The sequence below is a fragment of the Cyprinodon tularosa genome, unplaced genomic scaffold (assembly GCF_016077235.1).
Source record: "Cyprinodon tularosa strain WSP-4 unplaced genomic scaffold, ASM1607723v1 ctg428, whole genome shotgun sequence".
Taxonomy (NCBI): domain Eukaryota; kingdom Metazoa; phylum Chordata; class Actinopteri; order Cyprinodontiformes; family Cyprinodontidae; genus Cyprinodon; species Cyprinodon tularosa.
The window spans coordinates 134507-152113 of NW_024039150.1; the positions used below are offsets into that span (position 1 = coordinate 134507).

Below are 17607 nucleotides of genomic sequence, written 5' to 3' on the forward strand. Positions count from 1 at the left end.
TCCTTTTGAGTGGGGTTCCTCAGGGCTCAATTCTTAGTCCCCTTTTAATTGTCTCAGCATTTCCTTTTGTTTATTATTTCTTAAATGCCTTTGAATTGTTCCCATTGTAAAGAAATAAAAATTGAAATGGTGGATTTTTTTAGCGACACCTTTTACCTCCATGATCTTGGTACCCTTGTTCACTTTGTGAAGCTGACCATTATAGATTTAGATTTTAAAATTGACCATTGAGAGTAACCTCAAATTTGAAAGGATGTTAAAGGCAGTAACAGAACCTAATTTGTTTAGTTTCAGGCAGCTGAAAAAGCTAAGGCCCATTTTTCCACAGCATCCCTATGATTTAGCTGCCCATACCTAAATTACAACTCAGCAGGACTATTTTAAAGCCCTTTATGCTGGGATCCATTAACCTGTAATCACCTGTTTTTAAGACGACCAAAAATGCCACTGCACAGCTTTTAACTAACGCAAGAATATTTGATGACATTATATTTGTTATGAAATCCTCGCATTAGCTGAACATGGCAAAGCAAAACATCAGAAAACCCAGAACCTACTCTAGGCTCAGTATTGATCTGGTATTTACAGTATTATCAAATTACCTCCTGTTACACATCATACAGGCTTCCTCGTTAGCAGCTTTTAAATCTTTTCTCGAAGCCTGTTTCTATATTATGACTTTCGCTGTCTTTGAATTTCTTGATGATGCGTTTTTTGTTGTAGTTGTCTTTGTTGTTTTTTCTGTTTTCTCTTATTTTTCTTTTTATTCCCATATCTGATACAACTTTGAGTGTTTTGCACGGTGCAGCACTTTACCTTTGATGGTTTGATGGGCTTCATAAAAAAAAAAGTGAACTTGAATAACAGCTGTTAGAAGTTATTATAATAACAAAAAAAACTACAGCAATATACATAATTTTGTCAAATTTATTAATGTATTCTAGATGCCTGGGCGATACAGACGAAAAACAGTATCTTCATATTTTTTAGCTGACTGGCAATATAGATATTTAATTAACGCTAACTTTTTTTAAAAATACGCAATAATAAAAAAGCATCCCTGAATCAAAGCTTTGTCTAAAATGTCACACAGGTACATTTTTTAAAAACTATTGTAAATAAAAATTAGAAGTAAATGAATAATAACCTACTGACATACAGTCTTTTGTAATCTCTCGGCGAAAAAATATTACAATATCTCAGTATATTGCTCAGACTAATATCTTAGAAATGCTTTAGGTAAAGGTCGAGATGCTTTTCTCAGTCCGCCAAAGGTCTTTCAGGTAACTTTGGATTTAAATTTGACCAAAATATTAGCAGAAGCGTCATGTTTCTGTGAACTCTTTACCTCTGCCTAACATCTCTGGGCTTCTTAGAAATTCTACGTTGTATTTTCTAATTCAAACATTCAGTCATGCTTAGGTTCAGGCTCCGGTTACTTTATTAATACCGAAGCTCGATTTACTTTACAGCAAGATAAGATAATGACATTTATTTAAGGCGGACATAGACCTACTCCCACACACGCATTAAAACAAACGCATGGACATAAAAACATATTTTTTTGTAAGTACTTCAAGTACTTAAAATTCCAAGAAATGAGGACATGTGAGATAAAAGTTGGACAGATCTAAATTTACTTAAAAAAAGCATAAAACCAAGTCAAGTTATATAAAAAATAAGAAAGAATAAAAATATAAAAAGAGGGGGAAGTATTGAACTTTCTGAAGGAGAAATCTAGAAAGCTTTAGTGCAGCAATGCAAAAGTTCCCAAATCTCGTCACAGGCCCTTCACACGTAAGTGGATGTAACAGGGAAATTATGCAATAGACCAGCCCTCTGACACCCCAATCCTTGAGTGTTACTGTCCTGAGATTTTATGATGCAATCTGGCTCCAGCACAACTGAATCACAAGGATGAATTAGCCCTTTAAATTTCAGTTCTTTTAAAGCCTGGCAATTATTAAGGTGTGCTGTAGCAGGAGTATATCTAAACATTGCAGGATGTGGGGAATAGGACTGGGGTGACAGACCACTGGAACCAACAAATACAAAGTACCATTTAGTTGTGAAGATAAGGGAAAGTTACACATGGTTTTCAAAAAAAAAAAACAACTGGAAATTTGGGTTTCGTGTGTTTTTACCAACTTTATAGCGTGAAACTCTCCAAAAACAAGCTTTTGCAGAAAGTTTGCTACTATTTGGTAAATATGGTCTATGGCGGAGGTCTTCAACAGGGGGTCCGCAACCCCTATGGGGTATACAGAGGTACTGCATGGGGGTCGCGAAAGTTCTGGTTGATTAGACTTTTTTTTTTTTTTTTTTATATTCCCCCCTGCAGTTTTTCCCACTAATTGAAATGTCTTTAAATACACATTGACATGAATTCAACACACTGTAGTAAACAGATAAATGGAGGGAGAAGATTTCTTTCAGTCATTAATGCACACATTCAGCGACACACAGGAGCTCTTTCAAGCTGGGCACCGTTTCATTCACAACACCTGTTCCATCAACCAGGAAGCAGAAATACTTTAATAATCCCAGGGTGAAATTACTTTCGTTACATGACTCCATCTGTAATAGAGTGACTATAGGACCAGATTGATATAACACAATTTTATACAATATATATAATTGGGGGTGTCCCTGCTCCATCTCACCATCAGTTTGGGGGTCCTTGTCCTTGTCTATGGGTACATCAACACATACTGTAAAACATCACAAAGGTTTGAGCATGAAGAAGCTGCACAAGCGAGGGATGGTACCTCTCACATTTCAATCGATACAGTACCAATACCCGGTCTCTCAGATTCAATGTACTTAACTTAATAGTAATGAATGTCAGTTCATTTAAATAATTCAACAGCTCAACATTTTTAAATTGTCATTAAACACTAGGCTTAACAACCTGGAGTAGGTGAAGAGCATGATGCTGATGATGATGATGATGCTTTCTCACTTACATCTTCAGTATCACTGTTGCCAAAACAAAATGTTTCAACCATCTCCTTTTCCATGTTGTTGGGGGAAGACAAGTTTATAACAGATGCAGGGGGGGTAACAGCGACTGGATCTAAGGGTTTAGAAGATTGCACACTCTTTAGCCTCAAGAAAAATGTTTAATCAGCCACTTTTACAAATTAGACATTATTCCCATTATTCCACTTTTAGTTTTAAAAGTGGAGTCATACAGTAGCAGCCATTCAAAATGGCCATTTCCAGTCAAAGCTCCCCCTTCAGCATCCAGCTACTGGAGTGACCCCCTCCTTCTCCTGGGCGTGCATATTTTATTTAATCTGACTCCACCCTTTCACTGAATTACAGGGTCTGACCAGGAGAGGACGCGTATGTTTAGATCTTAATGTCCACAAATCATGACAGAAAGAATATTTTAGTACAAAGATTGATGTTTAAAAAGGAACTGTAGGGGACCAGCCAAGAACCAACCAAGAGCTCATCAAGGAAAGTATGGAATTTTGAATGGCTGCTACTGTAGTTCATCCATGTTTGCATTGTTGGCTACTGAGATTATTTCACACCTTCCCTGCCTTCCTGTCCAGCATGGACAAAGATCTACTCTTCTGTCCAGTCAGTGTCACAATGATGCATTTAGACACCAAAACATTGGCTGTTTCTCAGTTTACAAGAATGCGAGTACGGACTTGTGTCCTCGCCAAGTATGTTCTTGAGAAGAACACAGAAGAACACACAGGAACACAGCATAAGTCTGCGTCAATTGGAACAGAAGCGTACTTGTGACATCACCACACACTTGGCTAGTATTGTTCTGAATTTCCCCTCCTGTTATTAATAGTCTCTAGATAATAATAAATTGTGACTTTTTTCATTTTGTGAGGGAATAATAATGAACACAGTCAAATAAACCTAAATGGAATGAAAATTTTGCCAAATAAAACAATAATATCGTCATCAGAGTCATTGGTCCTTCACACAGGGCTATGCAGAGAGAGGGCTGCTGCCGATCGGCTGCAGTTAGCCCTGGCTGCCGTTAGCCTTGGATAGGGATGCACGATATAATCGGCCCCCTATCGGCATCGGCCTGTATCGGCCTTAAAACTGAATATCGGATACCGGCCACCACACCGATATTTAACCCGATATTTGATCAGCTTCTGAGTTTCTAAAGTCTAAAAAAAATAAAATAAAAAATATGACTTCTTCCTCAAAAACTTCTTTTTTACAGACATAAAAACTTCTAAAGATGAGGGAAAAAATATTGATGCAGTATCGATCTATTTTACTAACAAAATCTCACAAAAAATTGCAAAATATCACAAGAGTTTGTAACAGAACGATGAAATTTCACGAATTTTGAAAGTAAAATAGATCGATACCGCATTTTAAAAATCAGTTTGATATCAGCATATGAAAATATATTTGAGTATATTATTTTTCAAAGTGTCAGAAATGGATAACAAAACTTCTATTTTCAATGACTACTTACAGGTGCTGGTCATAAAATTAGAATATCATGAAAAAGTAGATTGATTTCAGTAATTCCATTTAAAAAGTGAAACTTGTATATTATATTCATACATTACATACAAACTCATATATTTCAGATGTTTATTTTGTTTAATTTTGATGATTACAAATGACAACAAATGAAAATCTCAAATTCATCATATCAGAAAATTAGAATATTGTGAAAAGGTTCAAAATTGATGGCCCCTGGTGCCACACTCTAATCAGCTAATTAACTCAAACCACCTGCAAAAGCCTTTAAATGGTCTTTCAGTCTAGTTCTATAGGCTACACAATCATGGGGAAGACTGCTGACTTGACAGTTGTCCAAAAGACGACCATCGACACCTTGCACAAGGAGGGCAAGACACAAAAGGTCATCGCTAAAGAGGCTGGCTGTTCACAGAGCTCAGTGTCCAAGCACATTAATAGAGAGGCGAAGGGAAGGAAAAGATGTGGTCGAAAAAAGTGTACAAGCAAGAGAGATAACCGCACCCTGGAGAGGATTGTGAAACAAAACCCATTCAAAAATGTGGGGGAGATTCACAAAGAGTGGACTGCAGCTGGAGTGAGTGCTTCAAGAACCACCACACACAGACGTATGAAAGACATGGGTTTCTGCTGTCGCATTCCTTGTGTCAAGCCACTCTTGAACCACAGACAGCGTCAGAAGCGTCTTGCCTGGGCTAAAGAGAAACAGGACTGGACTGCTGGTGAGTGGTCCAAAGTCATGTTCTCTGATGAAAGTAAATTTTGCATTTCCTTTGGAAATCAAGGTCCCAGAGTCTGGAGGAAAAGAAGAGAGGCCCTTCATCCACGTTGCTTGAAGTCCAGTGTAAAGTTTCCACAGTCAGTGATGGTTTGGGGTGCCATGTCATCTGCTGGTGTTGGTCCATTGTGTTTTCTGAGGTCCAGGGTCAACGCAGCCACATACCAGGAAGTTTTAGAGCACTTCATGCTTCCTGCAGCTGACCAACTTTTTGGAGATGCAGATTTCATTTTCCAACAGGACTTGGCACCTGCACACAGTGCCAAAGCTACCAGTACCTGGTTGAAGGACCATGGTATCCCTGTTCTTAATTGGCCAGCAAACTCTCCTGACCTTAACCCCATAGAAAATCTATGGGGTATTGTGAAGAAGAAGATGCAATACACCAGACCCAACAATTCAGAAGAGCTAAAAGCCACTATTAGAGCAACCTGGGCTATCATAACACCTGAGCAGTGCCACAGACTGATCGACTCCATGCCACGCCGCATTGCTGCAGTAATACAGGCCAAAGGAGGCCCAACTAAATACTGAGTGCTGTACATGCTCATACTTTTCATGTTCATACTTTTCAGTTGGCCAACATTTCTATAAATCCTTTGTTTTTATTGGTCTTCAGTAATATTCTAATTTTCTGATATGATGAATTTGAGATTTTCATTTGTTGTCATTTGTAATCATCAAAATTAAACAAAATAAACATCTGAAATATATGAGTTTGTATGTAATGTATGAATATAATATACAAGTTTCACTTTTTAAATGGAATTACTGAAATCAATCTACTTTTTCATGATATTCTAATTTTATGACCAGCACCTGTATTTTTGTCCATCTTTAACATCGGTATCGATATTGGTTATCAGCTACATGAGTTTTAAAATATCGGATATCGGCCAAAATCCCAATATTGTGCATCCCTAGCCTTGGAGGTCCGCTGGCTGCTGCGGTCCTCTCAACTTCGGAAATGTTTCTTTAAATTATGCATTAAATCAGTAAATGGGCCATATAGTGATGCTTAAAAGTTTAATGTTCTCACCTCAAATGATATTAAAGCATACTTTTAGTGAACAGCAACAGAAAAGAGAACATTTAACTTAATACTCTGTGAGCGCTCCATTGGAAGCTGCTGCAGCCGCACTGCATGCTGGGACAGCTGTCAATCTCAAAAATGGACAAGTCTGCTCTGATGCACGCTGGGTAAATAGTGAGGGGCGAGAATCAACATCCGGGGACTTTGTCCGTTCTCAGCCTGCCGTTCTTGTGAATTGGAACAGTGCTAGGGCTGAGGCTGATGAAGTTTCACGAGTACACAAGCGCATGAGAACGCACAAATACACATAGTGAGAAATGGCCATTAGGAGAATAGATACCTGGTAGTATCATTGGAATTTGGTCAGTACCTGTAAAAGTACTCTGTCACTGATGACAATGAAAGCAAATATCTAGTGTTGATACATACTCATCCAGAACAAGTGAATTCTGCAAGTCAGTGACTTGATAGAGTCAGCTGGGTTTCCCAATATAGAACCTTTTTCACCAGCCTGATCTGATTGAACTGTCCCTGTAAACTGCTGTGGGACAACATATTGCAAATGAATTTGCCTTAAATAAACAAAATTAAATGAGTGGAAGAGGTGTCATCTTTGTCGGTCCCCACAAACACAAAAAAGGAGTGACATATGTTGGTGTAAAATGCACAATAACTGGAATAGCTTCAAAAAATTAAGTAAGTCCAGGTAAAGCAGCGGTAGGGGCCTCCGTGTTTGTCCACAGTGGGAATGTTGCTGCTTCGTCTGGACGGAAACCCCAGTCTGACTAAGAACTATGTCAGATTCACCCATATTCAGTTCAACCGTGACTCAAGATGGAACTTTTAGGCCTACATGCTAAACACTATGTGGTTTAAAACTTCACATTTGCAGTTTAAACAAACCATCCCAACTATAAGATAGAGCACTGGCAGCATCATGCTGTGGGGTCTGCTGCATCAACAGAAAAGCTCTTTAAAGTAAATGGGACAATGGATGGATTGAAATGTAGGGAGATACTTAAATAAGCCTTTCATTGGGTTCATATTGGGAAGGAAGTTTACCTTCTGACATTAGATTATCCTCCACTTCATGTTTTTACCTCCACTAAAACAAATAGGTTTGTGGTTCCTTTTTAGAAAAAAATGTGAAAAATATGACTTGTTTACAAGGCTCTGTATTTGCTCAAACATTTACTGCTCATATAAAACAGTCAGTTGTCGAGCCTAGGGAAGCATGATAGGTAATATAGAATAATGTGTGAGCATTGTGGGAGTGTTGTTGAGTTTGGACGACAAATCAGAAGATAGTTCAGTTAATTTTGATTGAATTTTAGGGTAATTTTGTTGCTGAGCTGACAGCTGAGTATTTTATTTATCATCCAGCTGGTCAGTAATTTAGCAGCAGCAGATATTTTTTGTTGGTTTCGACCTGTGCCGGAGCGAGAACGAGGGCTGTGCTTTATGCAAAAGACAAATGTCAAGTTTGTAAAGAGATGGGGTGAAAAGAGGAAATGGGAAAACGCAAACAAAAATGTAGCAAGAAAGAAAAGCAGGTTGAAAACAAAGAACTCAAATATGAAATTGATAAGTAGCTGCGATGAAACTGTCATCATCATCCTGGCAACCGGATGGCTGCGGTGCTGGAGGCGCGTTGTGATTTCCTGTTTGTTGCTGCATAGAGGAAGTAAGAGGCCCCTCAGGGATGGTCTGAAGTGTGAAGCAGAGCTGTGAGAGCATTTCTGAGGTGGAATAGCACGACTTAAGTGTGAAAATGGATGGCTATGCATGAGGGTTTGATATGTGTGTTTTTTTTTTAGCTCAATTCTCATTTAATGGCGGTTCTTGCCTCTTTCTTCAGCTTTGCTGTTATGTGCATCAGTTAAATGGCTAAACTTAGAACCTGAGACCTGATTCAGCTATATTTAAAAGGCTGTGGCACAAATGGGAAAAAGTCTTCCAGGGGATATTTGGAGTTATTTACAGATCCTGACAGAGTAGAGTCTAAGCCAGGTATGTCCAAAGTCGGTCCTTGAGGACCGCTGTCCTACAGGTTTTAAGTGTTTCTCAGCTTCAGCACAGCTGAATCCGATGATTGCAGTTCAGCAAAAGCCTGTTAATCAGCTTTCAATGCAAGTCAGTTCTGCTGAAGCCAGGACACTTCTAAAACCTGCAGGACAGCAGCCCTGGGAAGACGCCTTTGGACATGCCTGGTTTCCAATTATGCTTTTATTGAAATCGGTTGTTTCAGTTATATTTTGATAGGCAACGCAGTTATCTTGTTTGGAAGTATATGCCAAATCATTGGTGCAAAATTGAAGTGCCTTTTTTTCACGCTTTTAATTTCTTCTCTTATTCATTTCTGCTTTTTTCAAAGCACAAATATAGAGTAGCTATTTTGAAAATAAAGGGAAACATGCCAAGTACTGTACTATTGCTCCTTTCTAGGTGGGGGTACCACACAGTATTTGTGCTCTGGGTCCCCAAATGGCTTGCACTGCCCCTGATATTGCCTTTTATCTGAAATAGTGCATTTTTGCAGCATCATGCTCTCCCTGGATGCACTTTTTCTATCTTTTAGCTTCCAATCCCTGTTTCCTTGTGTAGTGGAGGAGTGTTCAGAGCTCTGCTGCTATTATTAATCTCTGCTCCAGTTTGAGTCCTTTTGGAGTCAGTTATACATCACAGGCGTGATCATTTATTTTCTCCACTTTACCTCACTCATCCATCTAAACTCTTTTCCCAACTGCCTCGTATTGCTGACGCCCTGTCAAACCCAGGATCTTAGTGTCCTCTAAAACTAAGCTTTGTGTGGACTCAGTGCTGAATGCCTCACTTGTTTGAGTTAATGTAAATTCTTCATCATTACTCATGTTTCCATCAATGTTTTTTATGAGCATTTTTAAGTATCACATTAGAAGAGGTTCTGGGAAACACTGTGATTCTGATCAAGTGGATAAAATTCCCCAAACTGTTTTTATTTTATTTTATTTATTTTTTTTTGCTGGCTTGGGGTGTTTTTTTTTTTATCCTTTCTTAAAAGCGTAAGTGCTAATGAGGAGATGGAAACACGTGTCCACTCACCCTCAACTGATAGCTGATTCTGTACCAAAAAATCCTTAAAAGCTCAGTCTATTACTGATCTTTGGTAGACATAGATTGTTTATTCTACTTTCTGTTTATTAGAGCCAAGCGCAATCTAAACAGATAATGACATTATATATTACATCACCGGGCTAAATCGCTCCAATAGATGAAAAAACATCTAATTCGCATTTTTTTCATCTGAATTTTTAAAAGTTTGCTCAAAATTTGCTTGATTTTCCGATGAAAGCTAAGCTACTAAGGTAGTTAATACTGCAAATGAGCGTAAAATAAGATTGGACAAAAATGGAAATAGAAAAAGAACTGCGATGAACCCTCAAGGCTTTTAGGATGATTTTGTTGACTGATAACAAGAAAAGTGGAACTTTCTGGAAAATGTTCAGCCCATCTAACACTGCATTTCATAGAGAAACAGCCTATAGACAGTAAAACATGGTATTGTGATGTAAGTAACCGCAATTATTGAACTATTTATTATTATTGTGGGAAATTGGAATTCAGGAAAAGATAAACAATTTATTTTGATAATAGTAAACTGTAATTCATACTTTTTTTTATCATCTTTTAAATTCCAAACATTGTTTTTTGGTGTTTTTCAATACAGCCACTATAACATTATCTTTGGAAACATAGTTTAATGCAATGGTTGTATAGAGTCCACTTGCACTACCTGGTGTGCTAAAAAGCCTATTTCTCTTGGTAGTTTTACCTTTAGACCTGTATTTCTTTTGTTTCCCTGGTTTCTGACTGTGTAGAGACAGATTTAGTGCCAAAAAAACAACAACAGTGACAAATATTTTAAAATGAATTTCTCCACTTTTCATGGTTTTTTATTAAACGGCACAAACTATCATCACAGTTGTTCCGTGCTCATCAACAACCCCCTGTGTGATGGTCTTGGGCTGATACAGGAGATATAATTACTTTCCTCATTTAATGAAAGGGTTACCTCTGCTTTGAAGAAAGGAGAAGTTCAGATCTATTTAGTTTATTTACCAGAAGCTTTACAGCAGTTCTGTTATGCTGTAGAACAGGAAGGATTAAGTATTTAATGCTTCAAAACCCTTCTACAGTGGACAGACTTTCTTCCACATCAATGTCAGTGACTAATTTCCAATAAATCCAAATGCTTGATGGCGGTTATGGCTGCAGGGGATGGGTGGGGGCATGTTACTGGGTTTAGTGAACTATTGCTATTCCACCTGGTTTAGTTGGTTTAGATAGATTTCTTTTCCCTCCATTAATGAAATCTAACTGCTAATGAAATTATATTCTTTTATTTAGCTGGGTTAATGTTCTAGTATAAAAGCTTGTTTTACAAACTGAAGCCTTTTAGTTTGACCAAACTAAGCAATAGGAGGGAGGTGAATACGTACTCTGAGCGGCCTATAGGGTTTTTGTTCTGAATGTTTTATACTTTTTTATTGTGACAAATTTTCATCAAACAGAAATGTGTCCAAAATTGTTATTCAGAGATGCATCCAGTGCTGGTAAGCAATATGGAGTTAAGAGAGAATCAGATTTTAGGGAACTCCTCTTTTAAGTTCCTGCTCAGTGGCACATTATGTTTGTATGAAAGCTCATTGAACCGTTGGCAATGATTGCCTGTATTTTATTACCCTTTTTCCTCCCTTGAGTTGAACTCTTTGCTGGTTCTCCATCACGTGGTGAGTATAGGGCATGGCAAGTACGAGAGAACAGATGTTGCATTTTTTTTTTCTTGTTTTTCAGTTCTATTGAAGTACACTTGTTTTTATTTCAGATAAAAATCACATCATGTTTCATTGGTAAAGTTTAGCTGTGGGTAGAAGTTTCTGTTTTGCATTCATTTTAAAGCTTGTTACCATTAGAAAATTCTGACCAATCAGAGAAATGTTCATTTTGGGGCTGCAGCTGAGATACTGTAATGCTTCCTGTCAGTCAGTAAGCCCATGTTTAAAGTCAGTTTGTGTTTTCGGCCAGACGTTTCCTCTAACGTGTTGCTAAAATCGTTTAAGGAACTGAAAGTCAGTGTTGTGACAACAACCAAAAAAGCTGAGAAGCTGTTCAAAGGCATGAATACTTGAGGTGTTCTGCAGAGTTTCACCTTGCTTGATGTTGGCGTTTGGACTGCGCAGACGCAGATCTTCCTCTGGGCATGGATAAAATGGGAGGTTGAGCACATCTCGGAAATACTCATTTTAATGTTACTTTAATTTTGATGCAAAAGCTTAAGTCTGCTAAAGTTGTGCTTTTTTATTAGGGATATTTATTTAGCCAACTTCAGTATTGAAAAGTGTGTTAAGACATAGGGCTGGGCAGTAAAATGATTTTTAAAATTGTATCGCAATAGACATAGTATTAAGAAAAGTCAGATAAAGTGATAAAGTGCAATCCAGAACCGCATGGCATTCTGGGGGATGGAAGCAACTTCTGCCAACACTCCCAAACTCTGAAAGGTTAGTAGTACGGCTGACCTCTTTTTCTAAATGTCATGTGTAAATAGGCTTTTTAAATAAACTCAGAACCGTTCATTATTTCAAATGGATTAAAACCAAAACGGACCTATAATTATCAATTTTGACTGATTGCTGACAGGTCTCAGCACCAACGTGTCATTTAGTTTTCACACCAAAGCAATCAGTGCTGTTTGTTTTAAAACATATTTAAAACAGCTTCATGTCTCACTCTTTTAGGTAAAGAACTGTTGTACTCTCTTTTTCAAGCAGCTGAGCAGCAGTGTGCAGCAGCAAGTAGATTACGGTTTGATTTTCTCTCCACAATGCAGCTCTCTCTGGCATTTTCTTAAATTGCTCTAATGGTGCACGGCGGCTTAATGGATAATTGATAACCTTTTTCACTTTGATACTGGTAAGCCGTTCATGCTTTAGTGAGAATCCCAGCTCTGCCTTCACTGAGGTGAAAGCAGAGCTGGTGGAAGGAGGAAGAGAAAGTAGCAGTGATAAGTTCAGACTTTCTCACCAACATGCATTCATTATTTATCCCACTTTTCTGATCTAAAAGATGCTTCAGTCCACTAAAACATGGCTGCAGGTGCAGACATGCACATGCTGTACAGTATAGGCAACTTATAGGACTTAGGATAAGTTAGCAAGGAGTATTTGGTTTTATTTTGTATTTATTTTATTGTATAATATATTTTAATCTTAACATTTTTATTATGACTTCCACCAGATTATCATTTAAAATAAGCATAAGAGAAAAAATGAGAAGTAAGAACTAGAATGTCCACTTGTAGTTTCTGTTTAAATGCTCACTGATGCTGCATGAGTGGAGGACCCTCCAAAGTCTGAAACGCTCTTGTCATTTTGAAAACATTTGCTTTAAGTGTTTCTAATGTTTCATTTTTTGCTTTTTTCCCCCACTATTTCTGCACCTTGGAAAGTTTCCCAGTTTGCTTTTATCTGTGTTTTTCTCCTTGGTGTGCAGGAAGACTCCGACTCATAGTCGACCCTAAGTCACACTGTGACGCCAGCTTGCCCATTTCCTGATTGTTCCTTTCTTTTGTCTTACAGAGGGCAGAGTCCAGTGCAGATAGAGTCCAGCTAAGAGCAGAAGATGCCAGCCCCACCTCCCCCACCTCCCCCTGGGCCTCCCCCTCCTCCCACTTTCGCTGTTGTAAGTCCCCTTCCCATCTTAGAAGGCGAACTCAGCAGAGACATCTTGTGGTTGAACCCTTTCATGACAAGTTAGGGTTTTTTATCCTCTTTTAGAAGGAAACTCAGTTTCGTTTGCAAATTATTTTCAATGAATAGAGATTTAAATCCACCTGGTAGAAAAAAAAAAAAAAAAGACTGAATATGTATGTTGGTAAAAGTAAATTAACCAGAACAGATATTAGATCATTTAGATCCGTTTATGCTTTTCTCTTTTGCTTTATGTAGATTTTGCTTTTCTGCAGAAATTAGGACTAAAATAGTCAAAAAAAAAAAAAAAAAACATTCATGTTTAGGGTCTACCATGACTTTACTGTTATCCCACTTTACTAAAACTTTACTAATTAAGTCATTGGTACAGTATGCATTGTGTCGATCCAAATATTTCTCTCTTCTTTTTATGACTTTCTCTGATGTTCTTGCAGTTTTTTTCTAAGCACTGCTGCCAAATTTGTCAATATATTTTGTGACTTTTTTCAAATGAGTGAACAGCAACATATCTAGCGACTATTTTCTGTGTTGTTGGAGACTTCAGCAAAAAAAGTGGCATTTACCATCTTTAGGGAGCAGTGAGTGCTGCTGCCAGCCCCTCCCTTTCCCAAGACACTGACAGTTGGTCAGAGTCGGCGACAAACTATGGCTGCAGTCAGAAAGAGAAGCACGACTTCCCTCTTTTTCCCCTTTGAAAACGAGTCTCACATGCATAAAGCTTCCACTGATCACCCCTAAATGAAAGTGAAGTAGATATTATATTTAACATCCTTTTTTTTTATATGAAACCATTGCACTAAAAGGGTCCTATAACAGTTTTTAAGAGGAATTTTAGGTAACGCTTTCTTTTACAGTACATCAATAACGATGTAATAACATGGTCATAAGATAGCAAGTCACACTATATTGCTTGGTAACAAGAAAAACTTTATTTGGTTATAACCCCAAAATTAAGGTATATATGCAGTTAATTTACCTGCATGTAATTATTACAATTGTATGTCACTATATTAACAATGGAGACTTTTGGTGGGTAATTACTATTAGGTTAGCACATAACAGTTTCCATTATTGGCCACCACCTACCAACAGCCTACAAAGTAAATTGTAACTTGTGATCAGGTTAATAGATCATTATATAACTGAACTCAAGTTACATATAAATAAGAGTTAAGTTAAAAAGATTGGTTTGTCGTCTTCTAGGTTCGATTTTCTATTATATGCCAAGAAATAAACTGCATTTTACTAGATAATAACACATTGATTCATTGCTGTCAGTGAAATGACTGAATTGCCTGTTTTTTGTTTTATTTTTGTTTTGTTTTTTCTCTCTTTTTACCTTTAGCACTTTGAGATGTTTTAAAGGAAAGTGCAGTATAAATTAAATGTATTATTATTGTTAATAACGGTTTGCCATCTAAGAAGTCTGACTTGTTGGCCTAAAATTTGAACCAAAATTCTGCATAAAGTTTTTCTTGTTACGTAGTATTATTATGTTACCTGCTAAGTTATTACCATGTTATTACATGGTTATTGATGTTCTGTAAGATAAAGTGTGACCAAATTTTACAGCATAACATTGATTTATGCAGTTTTGATTCAGGTAAACTATTAATTAATATTTTAAATTACTTTATAGAGTTTATTTTTGTCTAAAACGTATTGAAAGGCTTTTTAATCTCCTTCTGTCTTGCTGATGTTGATGTTCCCCATTTCCAACAGCTTGATCAAAGCATTACCAAATATGCAAATGACTTTTCGGACAGCCAATAATGACTGTCCTTGCTAAAGAGTTGGTAACGATGTTTCTAAGTTTGACTCTTGTTGTGCGTTTGTGTTTCAGGCTAACACAGAGAAGCCCAATCTGAACCGATCAGAGCAGTTGGGACGGGGGGCTCTTTTGTCCGATATTTGCAAAGGCGCTAGGCTAAAGAAAGCCGTTACAAATGACCGCAGCGGACCTCTTTTGGACAGCAGTAAGTCAGCACCAACATGGTTACAATGTAGATTGTTTTGACTGATTGAGAAAAATCTTCACTGTTAAGAGTTTAACGTCTACAAGGAAGGGAAAGTCAGACTGATTATTCTAAAGTTGTTTGCTTGTTACTTTTTCCACAACCAGTTAATCACTTTATCCCACTGTCACCAATGTGTGATATAAATATTATTAATACCAGTTTGACTCATTTATTCCCTGTCCAATACTACATTTAGGTTGATGTATTATAACACATCGTCACTTTCAGCAGTGCTCAATTCTCTCTTTTGTCTCCTCCTCATAGACTTAGCTTGGTCGCTACGTCACCTAAAATCTGCATGACTTTAACTTCACCCTCAGTTTATTTATTGGATCATTTGCCTTGTTTTAATTCAGTCCTTTATTCACACAATTAAGCCTATTTTTTTATACCCTATTGAACAGAGGTGGGTAGAGTACACAAAAACTGTACTCAAGTAAGAGTAGCACTACTTCATCATCATGTCTTTACTCAAGTAAAAGTAAAAAGTAGTCGTCCAAGAAATGATTAAATTAAGATTAAAAAAGTATTTTGTAAACTAACCTAGTAAAGCGAAACTAATCTACTTATTTCTCATGATCATAATAATGTATTAAATATTTTACAAAATGACTTAACATTATTAAATACAATATAAATTTATATGCAATTTCTGATGTTGAAAATAAAGAGATAAAAAATAAAGTTAACATAAAGTAATTAGATAATGAAAAATTTAAATAGAAGAAACACTCTTCAATATACATTTTTTGGAGTTTTATAAATTACACAGTAGTTACAGGAAGAATAACAGTAAACTGTATTTCAAACACTCATAGATGATAAAAAAAATATTTAGAAAAATAAGCCCTGATTATTAAAAAAGAAAAATGTGTCTTTCTCTGATGCAAATTTGTTCAAAACCAGCTTGTTTTTATTAAGTGAAGGTAATCCTAACGGGTCGAATAGCCAGAAAGTTTACTTCACTAAGAGTAGTGATCTTACACAAGTAAAAGCAAAAAGTACAACACTGTAAAATCACTCCTAAAAGTACATTGATTTAAAGTTACTCAAATGATGTAACTGAATAAATATAACCTGTACTTATCCTCCTCTGGTTCAAAATTATTTGGATTTTTACTTGCATGTGAATGTTTTGGAGCCTTACTGCCAGAATCCCAACTTGAATCTGAAAGGAAATCAATGGAGGGAGTTAATGATTAGGGTGATGGCAAGGAGGCCTTCAAACAGCCCAGAGCTTAAAAGGAGGGTTTGGTTTACTGTAAAGCTAACAGAGGCTTTCACATGGATTATTTAAGAGCAAATAATCATCTTTAATAATTCATTTTCTTAGGTGTAAGGTAGAATAGTTTTTTTTTTTTTTTGGATGCTGTTTGCTGGGGGTGTGGAAAACAAATCGTTTTTTTGCGATATATCGTGATCTTTGGCTGCCCGATATAATATACATTTTTCAGTTTGTAGAATTGATTTTAAAAACAAAACATTTTACCTAAAAAAATGAAGGAAAATTGGCTACCTCTGCACCGCCACTGTGGTACATAGCACCATGGAGCCCTTTAGCTGTGCGGCACAGCACCATATCTGTAGTTGAGGCCTTCGCAGTGGAAGATGTGGACTGACCACAACCTGAAACAGAATGGATAAAATATATAATAACTAAATGGTCAATATCTACTGATAAACATATACAGCACTTGCTGTTTCATCTATAAATGTAATTTTGGTAGTTGGGAAAAATACCGTAATATATAGTGATATTGCAATATCGCGATAATATCATATCGTGACCCAAGTATTGTGACATGTATTATATCGCAACACCCAAGCCAATACACACCCCTACTGTTTGCATAGTTTTCTTATTTTTGTCGGATGCCTGTCTGGACATAAGGGTTGTAACACATACTCATTAGACATCTACACTAAAGTTCTCAAGGCTAAAATCTCCACCTGGAAACCTTTTCTGCACGTCTTCGTCTGTAAAGGCCACCATTGCCCAAAAATTAAAACAAAAAGAAAATTTGGTAAAAAAAGAAATACTGTAAATGCGAAGAAGAATTTGCTCCTCCTCTTAATTCTTTATATTCAGTGTGAACAGCGATGAGGAGGGGAGCCTAGTCCATGACTTTAATGCCAAACACTTTAAAATTCCTTGAATAAGATACTTGGAATAGGATTATGTTGCTGCTTGTTGCTTGAGGTATAAATTAGTTGTTTTGTAGAGCTGTTAACTATTCTGTCGATTTTTTTCCCGATAAATCGATCAATACTCGGATAGCAAAAGGTTTCTTAAATTAGACTTTTTATGAAATTAAACTAGGTGAAACTGAAACATTTCCCCTTGAGGAGTTCTGGATAGAGCATATTGACAGAAGAAAAATATTTGTTTTTATCTTAAAAGCAAAGTTTTTACATATTTTTTTCCAATTTGGCTTGATTGCTTCTCAAGGTGGGTTGATCTGTCTGCTAAAGGCATGTTTTAACGTCTCTATACTCCATTTAACGACTCATCCTTTACTAAATTAGTTGGCAATTATTTAAATAATGGAA

The 17607-nt window shown here is 36.9% G+C and overlaps 1 protein-coding gene across 3 annotated transcripts in view; it reads left to right on the plus strand.

Moving 5' to 3' along the window:
- Positions 1-17607, plus strand: part of wipf1b (WAS/WASL interacting protein family, member 1b) — a 60011-nt gene that overhangs the window by 30917 nt on the left and 11487 nt on the right. For all 3 annotated transcript variants that reach the window (XM_038299405.1, XM_038299408.1, XM_038299406.1), the window contains 2 exons: positions 12908-13010; positions 14883-15015. In XM_038299405.1, the coding sequence (XP_038155333.1) occupies positions 12951-13010; positions 14883-15015 (193 nt within the window). In that variant the 5' untranslated portion in view covers positions 12908-12950. The remainder of the gene's footprint in view (positions 1-12907; positions 13011-14882; positions 15016-17607) is intronic.